Source organism: Oryctolagus cuniculus, chromosome 20, assembly GCF_964237555.1.
Source record: "Oryctolagus cuniculus chromosome 20, mOryCun1.1, whole genome shotgun sequence".
Classification (NCBI taxonomy): domain Eukaryota; kingdom Metazoa; phylum Chordata; class Mammalia; order Lagomorpha; family Leporidae; genus Oryctolagus; species Oryctolagus cuniculus.
The window spans coordinates 23188391-23204970 of NC_091451.1; the positions used below are offsets into that span (position 1 = coordinate 23188391).

The 16580-nt window shown below is 43.9% G+C and overlaps 1 protein-coding gene across 3 annotated transcripts in view; it reads right to left on the reverse strand.

Annotated features, from left to right (window-relative positions):
- VIPAS39 (VPS33B interacting protein, apical-basolateral polarity regulator, spe-39 homolog) overlaps nucleotides 1–16580 on the reverse strand; it is a 32448-nt gene that overhangs the window by 8173 nt on the left and 7695 nt on the right. For all 3 annotated transcript variants that reach the window (XM_008271985.4, XM_051825992.2, XM_002719626.5), the window contains 10 exons: nucleotides 15441–15479; nucleotides 15016–15080; nucleotides 14262–14318; nucleotides 9449–9541; nucleotides 8962–8995; nucleotides 8450–8552; nucleotides 7688–7715; nucleotides 4208–4281; nucleotides 1159–1234; nucleotides 570–704 (listed from right to left, as the gene is read on the reverse strand). In XM_008271985.4, coding sequence (XP_008270207.1) covers nucleotides 570–704; nucleotides 1159–1234; nucleotides 4208–4281; nucleotides 7688–7715; nucleotides 8450–8552; nucleotides 8962–8995; nucleotides 9449–9541; nucleotides 14262–14318; nucleotides 15016–15080; nucleotides 15441–15479 — 704 coding nt within the window. The remainder of the gene's footprint in view (nucleotides 1–569; nucleotides 705–1158; nucleotides 1235–4207; nucleotides 4282–7687; nucleotides 7716–8449; nucleotides 8553–8961; nucleotides 8996–9448; nucleotides 9542–14261; nucleotides 14319–15015; nucleotides 15081–15440; nucleotides 15480–16580) is intronic.

Here is a 16580-nt window from a genome sequence, read left to right on the forward strand (position 1 = left end):
TCCTCTCGCTCCAACAGGTTGGAGTCCCGGCTGCTCCACTTCCGATCCAGCTCCCTGCTGATGCACCTGGGAAGGCAATGGAGGTCGGCCCAAGTGTATGGGACCCTTTACCCACGTAGGAGACCCTGGCTCCACGTAGAAGAAGCTCCTGGCTCCTGCCTGACCTGGCCTTGGCCATTGTGGCCATTTGGGGAGTGAACCAATGGATAGAGGATTTCTCTCTCTCTCTCTAATTAAAAAAAAAAAAAGCATCCACAGCTACCTGACACCACTGCTGCTCTTTTCTATGCCACGCCAATCCATCTGAAATCAGGGACTTTTAAACAAAGACTGCTACCAGGACCAGAGATAAAATGTGTTATACCAGCATGTCAACTCACTTGAACCCACGCAAACTCTTACAACTTATTTTTCCTCTTGGCTCCCGGCTGCTAAGGGCCAGAAAAGCTAGGTGGATTTCTGAGAACTATATATATCCACTGTTATTACAGTAAACCAAAATACTGGATTTGAACTCGGTTCTGTACAGTGAGCGTTTGCATGGTCTTCCCTGCATCCTGTGCCTGTACCTCCGCCTCCGTGTAGTGATAGAAGCAGGAGTAGAAGAGCGTCGTCACCAGCGGCATGTTGAGGATGGAAGCCTTGCGGGGGTGCTTTCGGAAGATTTCAGTCTGTCCTGCTGATTCTAGATGTCGGTCATTTGCCTATGGTGGAGTGAGCCAAGAGAAAAAAAATATCCACAGAGGAGAGGCCAGAGAAAAACCTTTTATACTACAGCAGTTATGTTTCCTACTCCAGGCATGAAGCAAAAGAGAAAGGAAAGAAATGACCTAGGCTGCCCAAGGGGAGTTTAAAATCCATAAAATGGTCATGGATCCAAGTTGACCAGAGAAGTGATGATGATACAGGAATTTGGGAGGAAGAGGAAATACTCCCAAGTTAACAGCAGGTAAGAAGGAAAAGGACGCCTAGGACCAATGGAGGAAGGGGGCTATTGTTGTAGAGAAAGAAAACGAAAGGTTTTAGAGACTGTAACAACAATGACATATATGTGTGGAACACAGATGTCTCTCAGAGGCTGAGCCCTGAGCCCTGAGCCCTGAGCCCTGAGCCCCGAGCCCCGACACTGAAGCAGAAAACAGGGGTGAAGAGTCTAACCTCAATGATGATCTGACGTTCCAGGAGCGTGTAATGGTCTTGAATGTGTGCAGAATCTTCTGCTGAAAATGGCAAACTGGTAGAGGGTCAGCAGGTTAGTACCTCTTTTTCAATTCAAAGAGGAAACACATCTAATTAAACTAAATCACCACCATAAGCATAAGAAGTTCTCAGTGCTATGAAAGTCTAATCTCAATTTGCCAATAGAGCATCCCATAAAGGCAGAGAGAGCAAGCACAAAATAGATCTTTTGCTTGAGTTTTGTATTTTGCCAATTCAAGAAGGATCCTAAAGTCCACAAAATACATACATTCATTAGTGATTTTGCTGCAGAATGAATATGAATCCTCTCATATGGGGGTAGTGGGAGTTTAACTCGTTTGATGAATGAGTCACACGTGTAGACTGCCAAAGATCCATGCAAATGTCAATACTACACATGAAGAAGTCAAGGGATAATAAGTCAGTGGGTTAAGGCCAGAAGTAGAACCCAGATTTTTTTTTTTAAAGATTTATTTATTTGAAAGTCAGAGTTACACAGAGAGAGAAGAGGCAGAGAGAGAGAGAGAGAGAGAGAGAGAGAGAGAGAGAGAGAAGGCTGCAATGGCTGGAGCTGTGCCTATGAAGCCAGGAGCCAGGAGCTTCCTCCAGGTCTCCTAAGCAGGTGCAGGGGCCCAAGGACTTAGGCCATCTTCTGCTTTCCCAGGCCATAGCAAGAAGATGGATCAGAAGTGAAGCAGCTGGACCTCGAACTGGCACCATATGCCGGTGCTTCAGGCCAGGGCGTTAACCCGCCATGCCAGAGCACCAGCCCCAGATTTTAACCTCTCAGTTCATAGATCTATCCTTTAGAAAATTTCGCCTTATTACTCTACTCCATTCGCTCTAGGAAGAACTGTAAAATTCAACTAAAATATCCCAGCTAACTGTTAGCCACAGTGAATTTTTAGAAGAGATAAGGGAGTTAACAGGTTCAGGTAATTCTACTACTGTAGTTCTTTTCTTTGTTTTCAAGAGGCCACATGACATAGCTCAGTATTGGTAACATTAAAATAAAGAATTTCACTGACATAAACAAAATTTCTAATTGTGAAGCCTACAAATCATGTCACATAAAGAATGGCTCAAACAACTGTGAACACTGAATATGGAGAGCAAAGGACTAATACCTACCCTTAACTATGTTAAGATACCAAGTTTCAGCTTAACATAAGGAAGCACTTTCTAATAATGAAGGTTGTCCAGCAATAAGTTGGGCTACTTCTAAAAGTAAGCAAGTGTCCCATCACAGGAGTAGTAATACACAGGGCTGGTTTTTACAAGAATCTGGGCTAGTGTTGTGGCATAGCATGTTAAGCCTCGACCTGATGTAATGGCATCCCTTAAGGGTGCCAGCTGCAATCATGGCTGCATCACTTTCAATCCAGCTCTCTGCTAACGTGCCTGGGAAAGAAGGGGAAGATGACCCAAGTATTTGGGTCACTGCATCCATGTGGGAGACCCAGACAGAGTTCTAGGCTCCTGGATTAGGCCTGGCCCAGGCCTGACCATTACAGCCATTTGGGGAGTGAATCAGAGGATGGAAGGTCTCTGTCTTTCCCTCTCTCTCTCTCTTTCTGTAATTCTGCCTTTCAAATAAATACATCTTTAAAAGAAAATAATTTATATTCTAGATGAAAGTTTGTACTGGATTAGTGATTCTTGGACTTTGGAGTTTCAATGCATACAGTGCAGCCATTTATTGTATTACATAAAGTAATTTTTAAAAATTACAATCCATTTTAAAACAAATAGAGGTATGGACAAAATCCTAGAATACAAGATAATCTATAAAATCTTTTCCAAAAGATTTTATTTATTTATTTGAAAGGCAGAGTTAAACAGAGAGAGAAGAGTCAGAGAGAGAGAGGTCTTCCATCTACTGGTTCACTCCCCAAGTGGCTGCAACAGGCGGAGCTGAGCTGATCCGAAGCCAGGAGCCAGAAGCTTCTTCCGGGTTTCCCATGCGGGCGGCGCAGGGGCCCAAGGACTTGGGCCATCTTCCACTGGTTTCCCAGGCCCTAGCAGAGAGATGGATAGGAAGTGGAACAGCTGGGACTCGAACTAGTGCCCATATGGGATGCCAGCGCTGGAGGTGGCAGCTTTACCTGCTACACCACAGCACTGGCTCCAAATTTAGCTTTAGAAGAAAAAACTTGGGACCAGCATTGTGGCATGATGGGTAAACCTGCGGCACTGGCATTCTGTAAGGGCAATGGTTCGAGTCCCAGCTGCTCCACTTCCTATCCAGCTCCTTCCTAATGTGCCTGGGAAGACAGCAGAAGATGGTCCAAGTATTTGGGCCCCTGCTCCCATATGGGAGACCTGAATGAAGCTCCTGGCTCCTGATAAGCCCAAATCCGGCCATTGCAGCCATTTGGGTAGCAACCAATGGATTGAATATTCTCTTTCTCTCTCTGTAACTCTGCCTTTAAAAAAGGAAAGAGGAGCCGGCACTGTGGTATAGCAGGTGAAGACATCGCCTACAGTGCCGGCATCCCATATGGGTGCCAGTTCGAGTCCCAGCTGCTCCACTTCCCATCCAGCTCTCTGCTATGGCCTGGGATAGCAGTGGAAGATGGCCCAAGTCCTTGGGCCCCTGTGCCCACATGGGAGACCCGGAAGAAGCTCCTGGCTCCTGGATTTGTACCGGCACAGCTCTGGCCATTGCAGCCATCTTGGGAGTGAACCAGTAGATGGAAGACCTCCCTCTCTCTCTTTGTCTCTCTCTCCCTCTCCCTCTCAGATAAATAAATTTAAAAAAAAGAAAAAAAGAAAAAAAAGGGGGGGGGAGAAGAATAGAAAATTCCCTACGCTGTCTTTATTTTCTCAGTTTACCACCAGTCAGTGAAACTTTGTGTTGGAGGCTAGTGTCTGGGAACCAGCAGATGAGACTGTGTGACTGATTCATTACCTGCCTTTCCCTTCCTATCCATTTTAACTTCTAAGACATCCTCTTCATTCCTTCTACATAAAGGTGTTCATACTGAGAACTCTGCCCCATACTTACCCAATGCAGGTCTTCAGAAACTCTTTTCGTTTCTCAGGGTCCTGAATGTTCAAATGCTCTCGATAATGGGACAGCTATAAGAAAAGAGAAGGGCTTTGAGCTCTTTTGTCTCCTTGAGAGAGAGGTAGTTGAGTAAGCCAGACTTTCCTCTGGGTGTGGATGTTTATGTGTGCTGGGCAGAGTATAGAGTGATTCAAAGCCATAGTAAGTTTATCTGTCTCTATACTATCCAGTATAGTAACCATTTTTTTTGGTTGTTTAATTTAAACTAAAAATTCAAGTCCTTAGTGACTTCCACACTGGCACAAATACAGAATATTCCATCACTATAAGAAGCTCTGGGTGCTGGCATTGTGGTGTGGTGGGTAGTATAATCATGAAACTCTTTGACAACATTATCAGTAACAAGAACAGGGTATATCATTCTGATTCACTGCTCACTACAAATACTATAGGCTCTATATGTAACTCAGTGAAAAACTTCTTTATGCGATTTCTATCATGAAATTCTAAAAAACACCCTAAAGTATGTCCATTCATTACAAAAGTTAAATGATGTAATAATTAGTGATGATTGTGAAAGCTATAATTTTACATATAATTACTAAAACACTCTAAGAATTGAGAGAGAAAAATAAAGATATGAAAAATTAAATAGGTTGATATACAGATAAAACAGAAAAGAAACAGATTAATATTAATATTAGACAAATAGCTTTAGAAAAGACAATATATACTTTCAGATGAATATAAAAAAAATGATAATAACAGAAATGACATAACTTAATCTTTGCAAAATATCTGCTATGTAATCATTCCTAATATTTAAAAAGTTAACTTTGGGGCCAGTGCTGTGGCGCAGCGGGCTAATGCCCTGGCCTGAAGCGCCAGCATCCCATACGGGCGCTAGTTCTAGTCCCAGCTGCTCCACTTCCCATCCAACTCTCTGCTATGGCCTGGGAAACCAGTGGAAGATGGCCCAATCCTTGGGCTCCTGCACCCGTGTGGGAGACCCGGAAGAAGCTCCTGGCTCCTGGCTTCAGATCAGCGCAGTTCCAGCTGTTGCGGCCAATTGGGGAGTGAACCATCGGATGGAAGACCTCTTTCCCTGTATCTGCCTCTCCTCTCTCTGTGTAACTCTTTCAAGTAAAATAAATAAATCTTTAAAAAAAAAAGTTAACCTTTAAGAAGTATAGTTAGGGACCCTGCTGTGGCTTAGTGAGTAAAGCTGCCTGCAAAACCAGCATCCCATATGGGCACCAGTTCGAATCCCAGATGCTCCACTTCCAATCCAGCTCCCTGCTAATGTACCTGGGGAAGCAGCAGAGTATAGCCCAGATCCTTGGGCCCCTGTACCTATGTGGGAGACCTGAAATAAACTCTTGGCTCATGGCTTTCCCCTGGCCCAGCTCCAGCCATTGCAGCTATCTGGGGAGTGAACCAGTGGATGGAAGACCTCTCTCTCTGTCTCTCCCTCCCTCTCTGTGACTCTGCCTTTCAAATAAATAAAATAAATCTTAAAAACAAAGGTACAGTTAAAGTTATAGTTAATTTTGTTATTCAATTCAGTCTGTCTTTCAATAAAAAGTTCTATTGGGGAAATCATATTTATGAGGACAAATTAAAAACAGAGAGGTTGGCATTGTGGCACAGCAGGTTAAGCTACTGCTTATGACAGTAGCATCCCATATGAAGTGCCTTAATTTCTTTTTTAGTAAAGATTTTTATTTAGTTATTTGAGAGGCAGGGTCAGAGAGAGAGGAGAGACAGAGAGAAAGGTCTTCCATATCTGCTGGTTCACTCCCCAAATGGCCACAACAGCTAGGAGCCAGGAGCTTCTTCCAGGTCTCCCATGTGGGTGCAGAGGCCCAAGAACTTGGGCCATCTTCCATTGCTTTCCCAAGCCATAGCAGAGAGCTGGATTGGAAGTGGAGCAGCCAGGACTTGAACCTGCGCCCATATGGGATGTCAGTGTTACAGGCAGAGGCTTGGTCTACCATGCCACAGCACCGGCCCTGAGTGCCTTCATTACTGATCCCACCTTCTGCTAATGTGCCTAGGAAGGCAGTGGGGGACAGCCCAAGTACTTAGGACCCAACCACCAACATGTGAGACCAGGATGAAGTTCATAGCCCTGGCTTCAGTCTGGCCAAAACCTAGTTGTTTTAGCCAGGTGGAAAGTGAACCAGTGAATAAAAGATCTCTTTCTCTCTATCTCTCCCTCTGTATCTCTGTCACTCCAGCAAATAAATAAATCTGTAAAACAAACAAACAAACAAACAAAAAAAACAGACTATCAGCTTTGCCATTTCCAAAATTTACAAAGTTGGCAACTCCAAGTTTATATACAATAATATGCATGATAAATCATCTTCAATTCAAACTGAATACGAAGAAAAGTTTTAAAAAATGAGTTTCTTCTAGAAAACGTTATTACAAAACATTTTCCTGAATTAATTCTGCTATGCAAAGGTTAACAACATTATTAAATGTGCCGACTGAACATATGCATCAATAAATCAAAATGCACAGAACAGGGACTAAAGGAATAATCCTGCCATGGGTAATGCCAAGACATTCTTATTCTTATAATGTCAAAACTTTAAAAATGGAACTGCTACAACTTTCATAATACCATTAAGTTTTTGGCAAAGTTTCAGATTTATTTTTGTATTCTAGGAGTTCAGATGCTGGTGAAAATCTGCCAAAAACCAATTTTAATCCTTGGCCATTGAGCCGTAGGTCAAAATGTACCTTGGGTGCATCACCAGCTTGACCTACATCTGGTTTCTTCCTGACTTATGTTTGGTTTCTTATCTCCTTAGCTTTCAATATTTTCTTTCATATTAGAAGCCAATACCCAAAAGCTCCTTCAAAACCAGGACTTGAAAGCAACTAAAAAACAAATTATAAATTGATCAGGCCAGTTTTAGTTAACTTATTTAAAAAAATAACTCATAAACCCAACCAAAAGAACACACAAGAAGAAAATATACCATCTCAAATTCTCAGGTTCCCCAAATGCCTTTCTCATCTAGATATAATTAATATCAAAAGAAATAAAACACTTCAATCAGTCTGGGGTCTTAATTATTTTCTCGTTTGTGAGAGGCAGACAGAGACAAATGGACAGAGAAACAAAGATCACATCTATTGGTTCACTCCCCAAATGCCCTTAACAGCTGGGACTGGGCCAAGGTCAAAGCCAGAAGCTGTGAGCTGAATTCCAGGTCTCCCACTTAGGTGACAGGAACCCAATTCCTTGAGCCATCATTGCTGCCTCCTAGGACCTGCGTTACCAGGAAGCTGGAATCCTCAGTGGGAGCTGGTCATCAAAACCAGGCACTCTGATATAAGATGAGAGCATCCTAACTGGTTGGTTAACTACAAAAGCCTGCCTGAGTCAGGGATCTCAGAGGCTGGGTTTTGGCTTAGATTTCTGTTACATAGGTCCCCAACTGAAATGAAGGCCACACTTACCGCAAGTTCTTCTGTTCTATCTAGGAACCTGGGAAAAAGCAGAAGGGAGCAGGGCGTTTTTATCTGTTTTGTGAGGTGGCAGCATAACCTCACAAAATAGGGCGATTGCTGTAGGAGACGCACAGTTCACTCATTTCCCTCTCTACATAAAATAAGCCCTTCTCCTCTACCACCACGTGGTGGATCACTATCACTATTCCTGCTTTTCTCTAAACAAAAGTGGAGAAGAAGGCACTGCAGGGTACTAACGTGAGAGTTCACGGAAAACGGAATTAAAAGTTTGTTTTGTGCGAAATATCTTTGCAGTCCATGCACAGTTCTTTTATCATACGGAGTTTTCATTAACTTTTTGAAGACTCTTCATACACATGGACTCAAAATTTTGAAAGATTAGAGCACTCTCCTCTGTCAGTACAATCTTAGAAACAGATTTTCTGTGTTGCACTTTATCCTTTTCATGTATATACTACAGTGCGTTCTGTGTCCCCCAAATTGTGATAACTTGCTTAATTAAAGTCACTCTACAAACCAAGAGGTAGTATTCAACCCAGGTATGTCTGACTCCAGGGTCTGGTTCTTAACTGCCCTATCACACTGTCACTTTGTCATAGGCTGTGGTTTATTGTCAGTTATCCTACCACACTTCAATATCTTGTCTTCTAACTGTTTCAGAAAAGGACAGTGTCTTCTATTTTTTTGTGTCCCTAGAGTACTTTAAAAGCAGTACTTGATAAAATTATAGACCAGACAATCAGCTCTTACCTGAAGAGGTCTAAAAGCAGCTTTTGATCCCCTATTTCCTTCAGGTAGTGGATGAGATGTCTCAGGGCTACCTGTCGCACCTCAAGCTCTCGGAAGAGGATCTCTGCCAAGCAGAAAGAATTAGGGAGAGGAAGATTAATGCCTGTCAATCAAATGTGAAATTGGCCTCCCCACTCACATAAGACATGCACAATCTCTCCAAAGCCTAGGGCCAGTTAAGAATGTTTACCCCTTCATTTCAGTCCCCAGCAACTCTATGGTCTTTTGAGTTATCAGTACAAACAGCAGGCTGTTAGCATGGCCTTTGGGTTACCTAAACCAACACACACAGCCATCTATGTGTCTACTAAACAGAGGGGACTTTGTTAATGTGTTCATCATCCCAAAGGACACCTTCAGCGATGTGAAGTCCCAGGCCACCCCCGCTGCCTCTGGGACTCCTGATCCTGGTGAACATCATCACAAAGGCCACATGCTGTTCTCTCCTGATATCATGACACCTTGCTGCTCACCTTTGCTCAGAGTCCTTTTCAGGAAAATCAGAACCTAGAGGAAAAGAGAACAAAGAATGTGCAAGCTTACAAACACAAAGGCGGCGTCTACCCAATATCTAGAAAGAGGCCAACAACGCACTAGGAATCTCTGTAGGCAGAGACAACAGCTCTGTGTGATGGAAGGACAGGCAATGAACTGAGCTGGTCTCGGGAATCCACAGAGACACTTCCCTCAGAGAGGCCGTCCTCACAGCCTGCCTCCCTCAGATTATTTTTTATAACATGAAGTAGTCAATCTTCTGTTTCTTGGTTATAATCAAGAGATCCACAAACAGTATATCTCCCACCAGATGAGCCCTGGAGAACAGATTACTGAAAACCTTACACATCAAGGGGAAACAGGATCACTTACTTGATGCTTAAACTAAAATGTTAAAGTCTACTTTGATTGAATTTTCAGAAACTAATGAGAACAAACTGCAACAACTGAAATAACCCAACTTACTGCAGTGATGACGTTTCCATCGTGCACGCTTACTGCCTCTTCCAGAAGTTGTAGCTTGTCTTGTAAGGAGCGGAATCTTTCTAGAGAGCAGACCTGGCAGAGACAAACACAGTCACTGTGTAGGAGACGGTTTTCTGTTATCTGTCATTGGACAGTGAAGAATGGGCAACAATGAAAAGTGATTGCTTCAAGAACAGCCTCTTTATGCTTACACCATGGTCCCCAGTATCCTGGGAAACAGTATCTTGCCACCACTCGCTCTCTTAGTTCAGCCCCACAAGATGCTAATGTCCTCAAGTTTTGACAACGCAAACAAAGAGAGATCACTTGCTCTTTTGTGAATAAGAACAATAAAACCTACTATCCTATTTAAGTGAATAGTTGAGTGAGTTTTGACAAGTATGTACATTCACATAACCACTAACATAACAGACAGCATGTCCATCAGCCCAGAAAGTTCCCTTGTCCACTTTGACATTAACACTCTCCTTCCATTCCCATCTCCTGGCAACTACTCATCAGTTTACTAGCTTTGCTATTTGTAAAATTTTATAAAAATAAAATCACACTGTGGCCGGTGCTGTGGTGTAGCAGGTAAAGCTGCTGCACACAGTGCCAGCATCCCTTATGGGTGCTGTTTCTAAGTCCCAGCTGCTCCATTTCCAATCCAGCTCCCTGCTAATGCAGCTGGGAAAGCAGCAGAGACGGCTCAAGTGCTTGGGCCCTATACTTCTGTGGGAGACCCGGAAGAAGCTCCTGGATCCTGACTTTGAACTGATCCAACTCCAGCTGTTGCAGCCATGTGGGAAGTGAACCAATGGATGGAAGCTCTCTCTCTAATTCTGCCTTTCAAATACATAAATTAATCTTTTAAAAAATTAATAAAGCAAAATCACAAAATATGCACTCTCTTTACTTAGCTTAGCTTTTCACTTCATATATTTCATTTTCTTAAAGATTTATTTCAAAGTCAGAGTTACACAGAGAGAGGAGAGGCAGAGAGAGAGAGAGAGAGAGCTTCCATCCACTGGTTTACTCCTCAACTGGCTGCAATGGCTAGAGCTGCGCTGATCTGAAGCCAGGAGCCAGGAGCTTCTTCAGGGTCTCCCACACGGGTGCAGGGGCCCAAGGACTTGGGCCATCTTCCACTGCTTTTCTAGGCCATAGCAGAGAGCTGGATCAGAAGTGGGGCAGCTGGGACTCGAACTAGCGCCCAAATGGGAGGCCGGCACTGCAGGCGGCAGCTTTACCTGCAATGCCACAGCGCCAACCCTTCATTTCATATATTTCTTTTTTTTTATTTTATTTTATTTTTATTATTATTTTTTTTTTTTGACAGGCAGAGTGGACAGTGAGAGAGAGAGACAGAGAGAAAAGTCTTCCTTTTTTGCCGTTGGTTCACCCTCCAATGGCCACCACAGCTGGCACGCTGCGGCCGGCGCACCGCGCTGATCCGAAGGCGGGAGCCAGGTACTTATCCTGGTCTCCCATGGAGTGCAGGCCCCAAGCACTTGGGCCATCCTCCACTGCACTCCTGGGCCACAGCAGAGAGCTGGCCTGGAAGAGGGGCAACCGGGAAAGAATCCATCGCCCCGACCGGGACTAGAACCCGGTGTGCCGGCGCCGCAAGGCGGAGGATTAGCCTAGTGAGCCGTGGCGCCGGCTCTCATTTCATATATTTCTGAAATGAAACCATGTGTTGTAGTATCAGTAGTTTGCTCTTATTCATTGTCTAGTTGTTTCCCATCGTACGGATATGTTACAGTTTATTTATCCACTTAGCTGATGGACATTTGGCTGGTTTCCATTTTGGGGGTTTTTATGAATAAAGCTGCTATGAACATTTGTGTATAAGTCTTTGTGTGGACACGGGTTTTAATTTATCTTGAGCTACAAGTGTCAAGGAGTGAAACTGCCGGGTTGCATGGTAAGTACATGTTTACCTTTATAAGAAGCAGCCAGGCTATTTTCCAAAGTAGTTTCACCATTTCACATTCCCATCAGTAGTATATGAGACTACAGTTAATTCACATCCTCCCAATACTTGTTATGATCCTTTTTTCAAAATCTAGCTATTTTTTTAATAAAGATTTACTTATTTGAAAGGCAGTTACAGAGAGAGGGAGAGATCTTCCATCTGCTGGTTCATTCCCCAAATGGTTGCAATGGCCTGAGCTGGGCTGATCCAAAGCCGTGAGCTTTGGATCTCCAGGTCTCCCACATGGGTGCAGGGGCCCAAGCATTTGTGCCATCTTCCACTACTTTCCCAGACACATTAACAGGGAGGTGGATTGGAAGTGGAGCAGCCACAACTTGAACTGGTATCCATATGGGATGCCAGCACTGCAGATAATGGCTTAACCCACTATGCCACAGTGCTGGCCCCGACATTTAGCTATTCTAGTCGCAATACACTGATAGCACAGGAGCCAGGAGCTTCATCAGGGTCTCCTATATGGGTGGCAAGGGCCTAAATACTTGGGCCATCTTCTGCTGCTTTTCCCAGGCCAGGACACAAATCAGCACCCATATAGGACACTGGCATCACCGACTGAGGCTTTACCAACTAAGCTGGTGCTGTGCCAATTTTTTTTCTAAAGATTTATTTATTTGGGGCTGGTGCTGTGGCATAGCAGGTTAAGCTGCAGCCTATAATGCTGGTACCTCATACAGGTGTCGGTTTGAGTCCCAGCTATGCCACTTCCGAGCCAGCTCCCTGCTAACGTGCCTGGGAAAGTAGCAGAAGATGGCCCAAGTCCCTAGGCCCATGTGGGAGATCCAGAAAGTCTAGGTCCTAGAAAAGCTGGAAGGACCTAGAAGCTTCTGGCTCGTGGATTTGGCCTGGTCCAGGCAAAGCAGATGGGACCATTTGAGGAGCGAACCAGCAGACAGAAGTCTGTCTCTCCTTCTCTCTCTGTAATTCTGCCTTTCAAATAAATAAATAAATCTTTAAAAAGAAAAAAAAAGGATTTTATTTATTTGAAAGGCAGAGCAACAGAGAGAGGAGACAGAGACAGATGAAGAGAAATACATGGGCCATCTTCCACTGCCTTCCCAGGCACATTAGCAGGATACTAGACTTGGACTAGCCAGGACTTGAACCAACACTCCAGTTTGGGAATACTAGTATTGTAACAGTAGTTTGACTGCTGTGACATAGCGCTGGATTCTTGTGCCAATTTTTTTAATGGATTATCTGTCTTATCACTGGTAGTTTTTCATGTTTTTTAATAATGCTTTCAACGAACAAAAGTTTTACATATAATGAAGTCCATTTTATCAACTTTCTCTTTTATGGTCCATGCTTTTTGTTTCCTAGGTAATAAATCTTTGCCTAACCTAAGGTCACAAAGATTTTTACCTATATTTCCTTCTAGAAGTTTTATAGCTTTAGCATTTATTTATATTTAGGTCTATGATTCATTTGATCCTTAATTATTATGATATCAAGTCTCCCAAAGTTGATTTATAGGTTCAAAACAATTCCAATCAAAATTAAGCAGCTCTCTTACAGATCCTGATTAGCAGCTACTAAAAGCTATATTGAAACTTAAAGGATCTTGGGGCCTGCGCTGTGACATAACGGGTAAAGCCGCCGCCTGCAGTGCCTGCATCAAACATGACATGAGCAGCGGTTCAAGCCCTGGCTGCTCCACTTCTGATCCAGCTCCCTGCTAATGCACCTAGAAAAGCAATGGAAGATGGCTTAAGTACTTGAGCCCCTCCACCCATGTGGGAGACCCAGAAGAAGCTCCTAGCTCCTGGCTTTGGCCTGGCCCAGCCCTGGCTGTTGCAGCCATTTGGGGAGTGAACCAGCAGATAGAAGACCTCTCTCTCACTCTCTCACTCACTCACTCTCTCTCTAACTTTCAAAATATATATAATATAATATAATATAATATAATATAATATAATATAATATATATATAAAGGATCTAGTCAGATCAAATTTGGAAAAGAACAAAGTTGAAGACAAGCTTCAACAAAGTTGAAGTTATCTGCCTTCAAGATTGATTACCAAGCTATCGTAACCAAAACTGTGATATTGGCATAGGGATAGACAAGTAAATTGATGAACCAGAATACGGTCCAGAAATAGACCTACACAGACATGGTCAACTGATTTTCAAGAAAGGAACCAAGATAATTGAGTGGGGAAAGGATGGCCTTTTCAATAAATAGTGTTGGAAAAATGGAGATCTATATGGGGAGAAAATGAACCTCAAAACATATAAAAAATAAACTCAAAGCAGATCACAGACCTAAACACAAGACTTCTCTCTCCTTTTTAAAAAAATTTGAGAGGTAGAGAGAGAGAGAGAAAGCTCCCATCTGCTAGCTCACTGCCCAAATGTCTGCAACAGCCTGGAGCAGAGGACCGAAGCTGGGGAGCCAGGAACCCAAACCAGTTCTCCCTGTGGGCAACAAGAACCCAATCAATTGAGCCATCACCACTGTCTCCCAAGAACTGCATTAACAGGAAATTGGAGTTGGGAGCTAGACACTGGCACTGAACACAGGTATTTCAATGTGGGACAAGGACATCCTACCCACTAGGCCAAATGCTCAACCCTGCTTCCACTCTTCAATGTACTTTTCACTCTCATCCATCACTACTTCCTCACTACCCCACCTAAGGAACATAAGCTTTGGAGAATCAGAAATCTTGTAGCTTTCAACTTCAGTGAATTTATTTTCCTCTGAAAGTCACTTGATTTAACAAATGGAAACTGAGGAGAGAACTCAGAACTGTTCTCTGTGGGTACAAGTTTCCCAAAGAATCCCACAAGAGTTCTCTCTCCAGTGGTCTTACCTTTCCTTTCCGGAGGCGTCGCACTGTATCACTAGGGCTCCAGTCATTGCTGTAATCCTGAAATACGAGCAACACATGAATCTCAGCAAGTTAACAGTGCACCAGCTCCTCCCCTCAGAGGCGTGGTCTTGGGCCCCATGGGAGATGCACTTAGTGAGAGGGGAAGAGAAATGAAGAACTGGGATGCTCCTGTTTTGAGTTACCGAAGGGACTATACCAGGGGCAACACAGGCAGGAGACAGATCAAAGAGGGATGAATCAATCGACAAAACCAGTGACCCTATACCTACTGGTTTAAGATTCTAACCTCTAGACATACTGAGAGTCACATTGTGACACCCTAATAACTAAAGCCTTTGGCCAACAGAAGACAGAAGTGTGAGACATGTTCCTTTTCTGATTTTAGAATATAGTTCCTTATGAGTTAATTTGTTTTTTAAATGTTTCATGGGAATTTGAGCTCCACCAATCTTTCAGATTGTAGTGACGATCACTGAGTTGCAAATTACAGGCTTCAAAAGGTAGCATCATGGATAAGAAGAGTATACTAGGATTGAATTACAAAACAGTTTCTGAGTTCAAGTTCTACTCTCCCAAGCGAAAGACCACAGGCAACCCTTCACATTTGGAAACCTGGTTTTCTTACCCATAAAAGAGGATAGCTGCTCAAAGAGTTAGGAAGATCAAGCAAGGCAACATATGTCAAGACACGTTTGTCTTGTAAAGCGTCATACTAGCCCAAGATACAACTCACCCGGTACTCTCCTTTGGGTCTTCCCAGCTCTGGAGCATAGCTTTTTGCAGGTGTGTCCGACAGAGCTGGAAAACAACACACAGCTGCTTCCGAGGGCCACCGTGAGTCCTGTTCCCTGTCGTTCCTTTTCCCTGGAGATCCCCTCTAACTTACTTCATTTTTTTAACTTGCGGTCTCCTAAGATATCTTTAGGGTCAAATACAGATTTCAGTTCTTCCCCAAAGATGGCATCCCTAGAAGTAATTCCTTGCCCCTGTAGCCAGAATGATCTCTAACTCTTCACTTAGCACAAGAAGTTTTCTTTACTAATGATGGTGGATTCAGAAGATGGTTCATCTAGTCATCTATCCTCACGCCTCTCTAGGCTGTACCCCAGACCTATAACATTAACCACAGCAACTGAGAGAAGAGTTTTCAATGCTTACCATCAGAAAGGGACTGGAAACTTCCAGGTCTAGTTCTACCTAAAGGTAAAGAACATAAGGCAGAGGTGAACAGTCGCCAGAGCCATCAGCACTTGGTTAAGGACACAGTGTTTACAGAATTTTACTATGCAATAATAGAACTTAAGGCTTAAATAAGCTTTTATTCAATTTCAGAAATATGAAATGCCATTAAAAATACTTTTAAAGATTTATGTATTTAGGAGACGGTGCGGTGGCGCACTACGTTAACCCTCCACCTGTGGCTCCCGCATCCCATATGGGCGCCGGGTTCTAGTCCTGGTTGCTCCTCTTCCAGTCCAGCTCTCTGCTGTGGCCCGGGAAGGCAGTGGAGGATGGCCCAGGTGCTTGGGCCCCTGCACCCGCATGGGAGACCAGGAAGAAGCACCTGGCTCCTGGCTTCGGATTGGCATAGCACCGGCCGTAGCAGCCATTTGGGGGAGTGAACCAACAGAAGGAAGACCTTTCTCTGTCTCTCTGACTATCTGTAACTCTACCTGTCAAATAAATAAATAAAACTCTTTTAAAAAAAGATTTATGCATTTATTTAAAAGGTAAAATGACACAGAGATCTTTTATCCAATGATTCACTCCCCAAATGCCCACAACAGCCAGGGCTGGGCCAGGCCAAAGCCAGGAACTCCACCCAGTCTTGCATACAGGTAGCAGGGACCCAGGTACCCAGGTCATCATCTGCTGCCTCCCAGGACACATGCCAGTAAGAAGCTGGATTGCAAGTAGAGGCAGCACCTGATCATAGGTACTCCAACGTGGAATGTGGGCATCCCAAACAGCAGCTTAATCTACTGCGCCACAACAACCACTCTACAGAGAAAAAAAATTTTTTTTAATTTATTTGACAGGTAGATCTATAGACAGTGAGCGAGACAGAGAGAAAGGTCTTCCTTCCGTTGGTTCACCCCCCAAATGGCCACCACGGCCAGTACTGCGCCGATCTGAAGCCAGGAGCCAGGTGCTTCTCCTGGTCTCCCATGCAGGTGCAGGGCCCAAGCACTTGGGCCATCCTCCACTGCCTTCCTGGGCCACAGCAGAGAGCCGGACTGGGAGAGGAGCAGCTGGGACTAGAACCAGTGCCCATATGGGATGCCAGCACCACAGGCG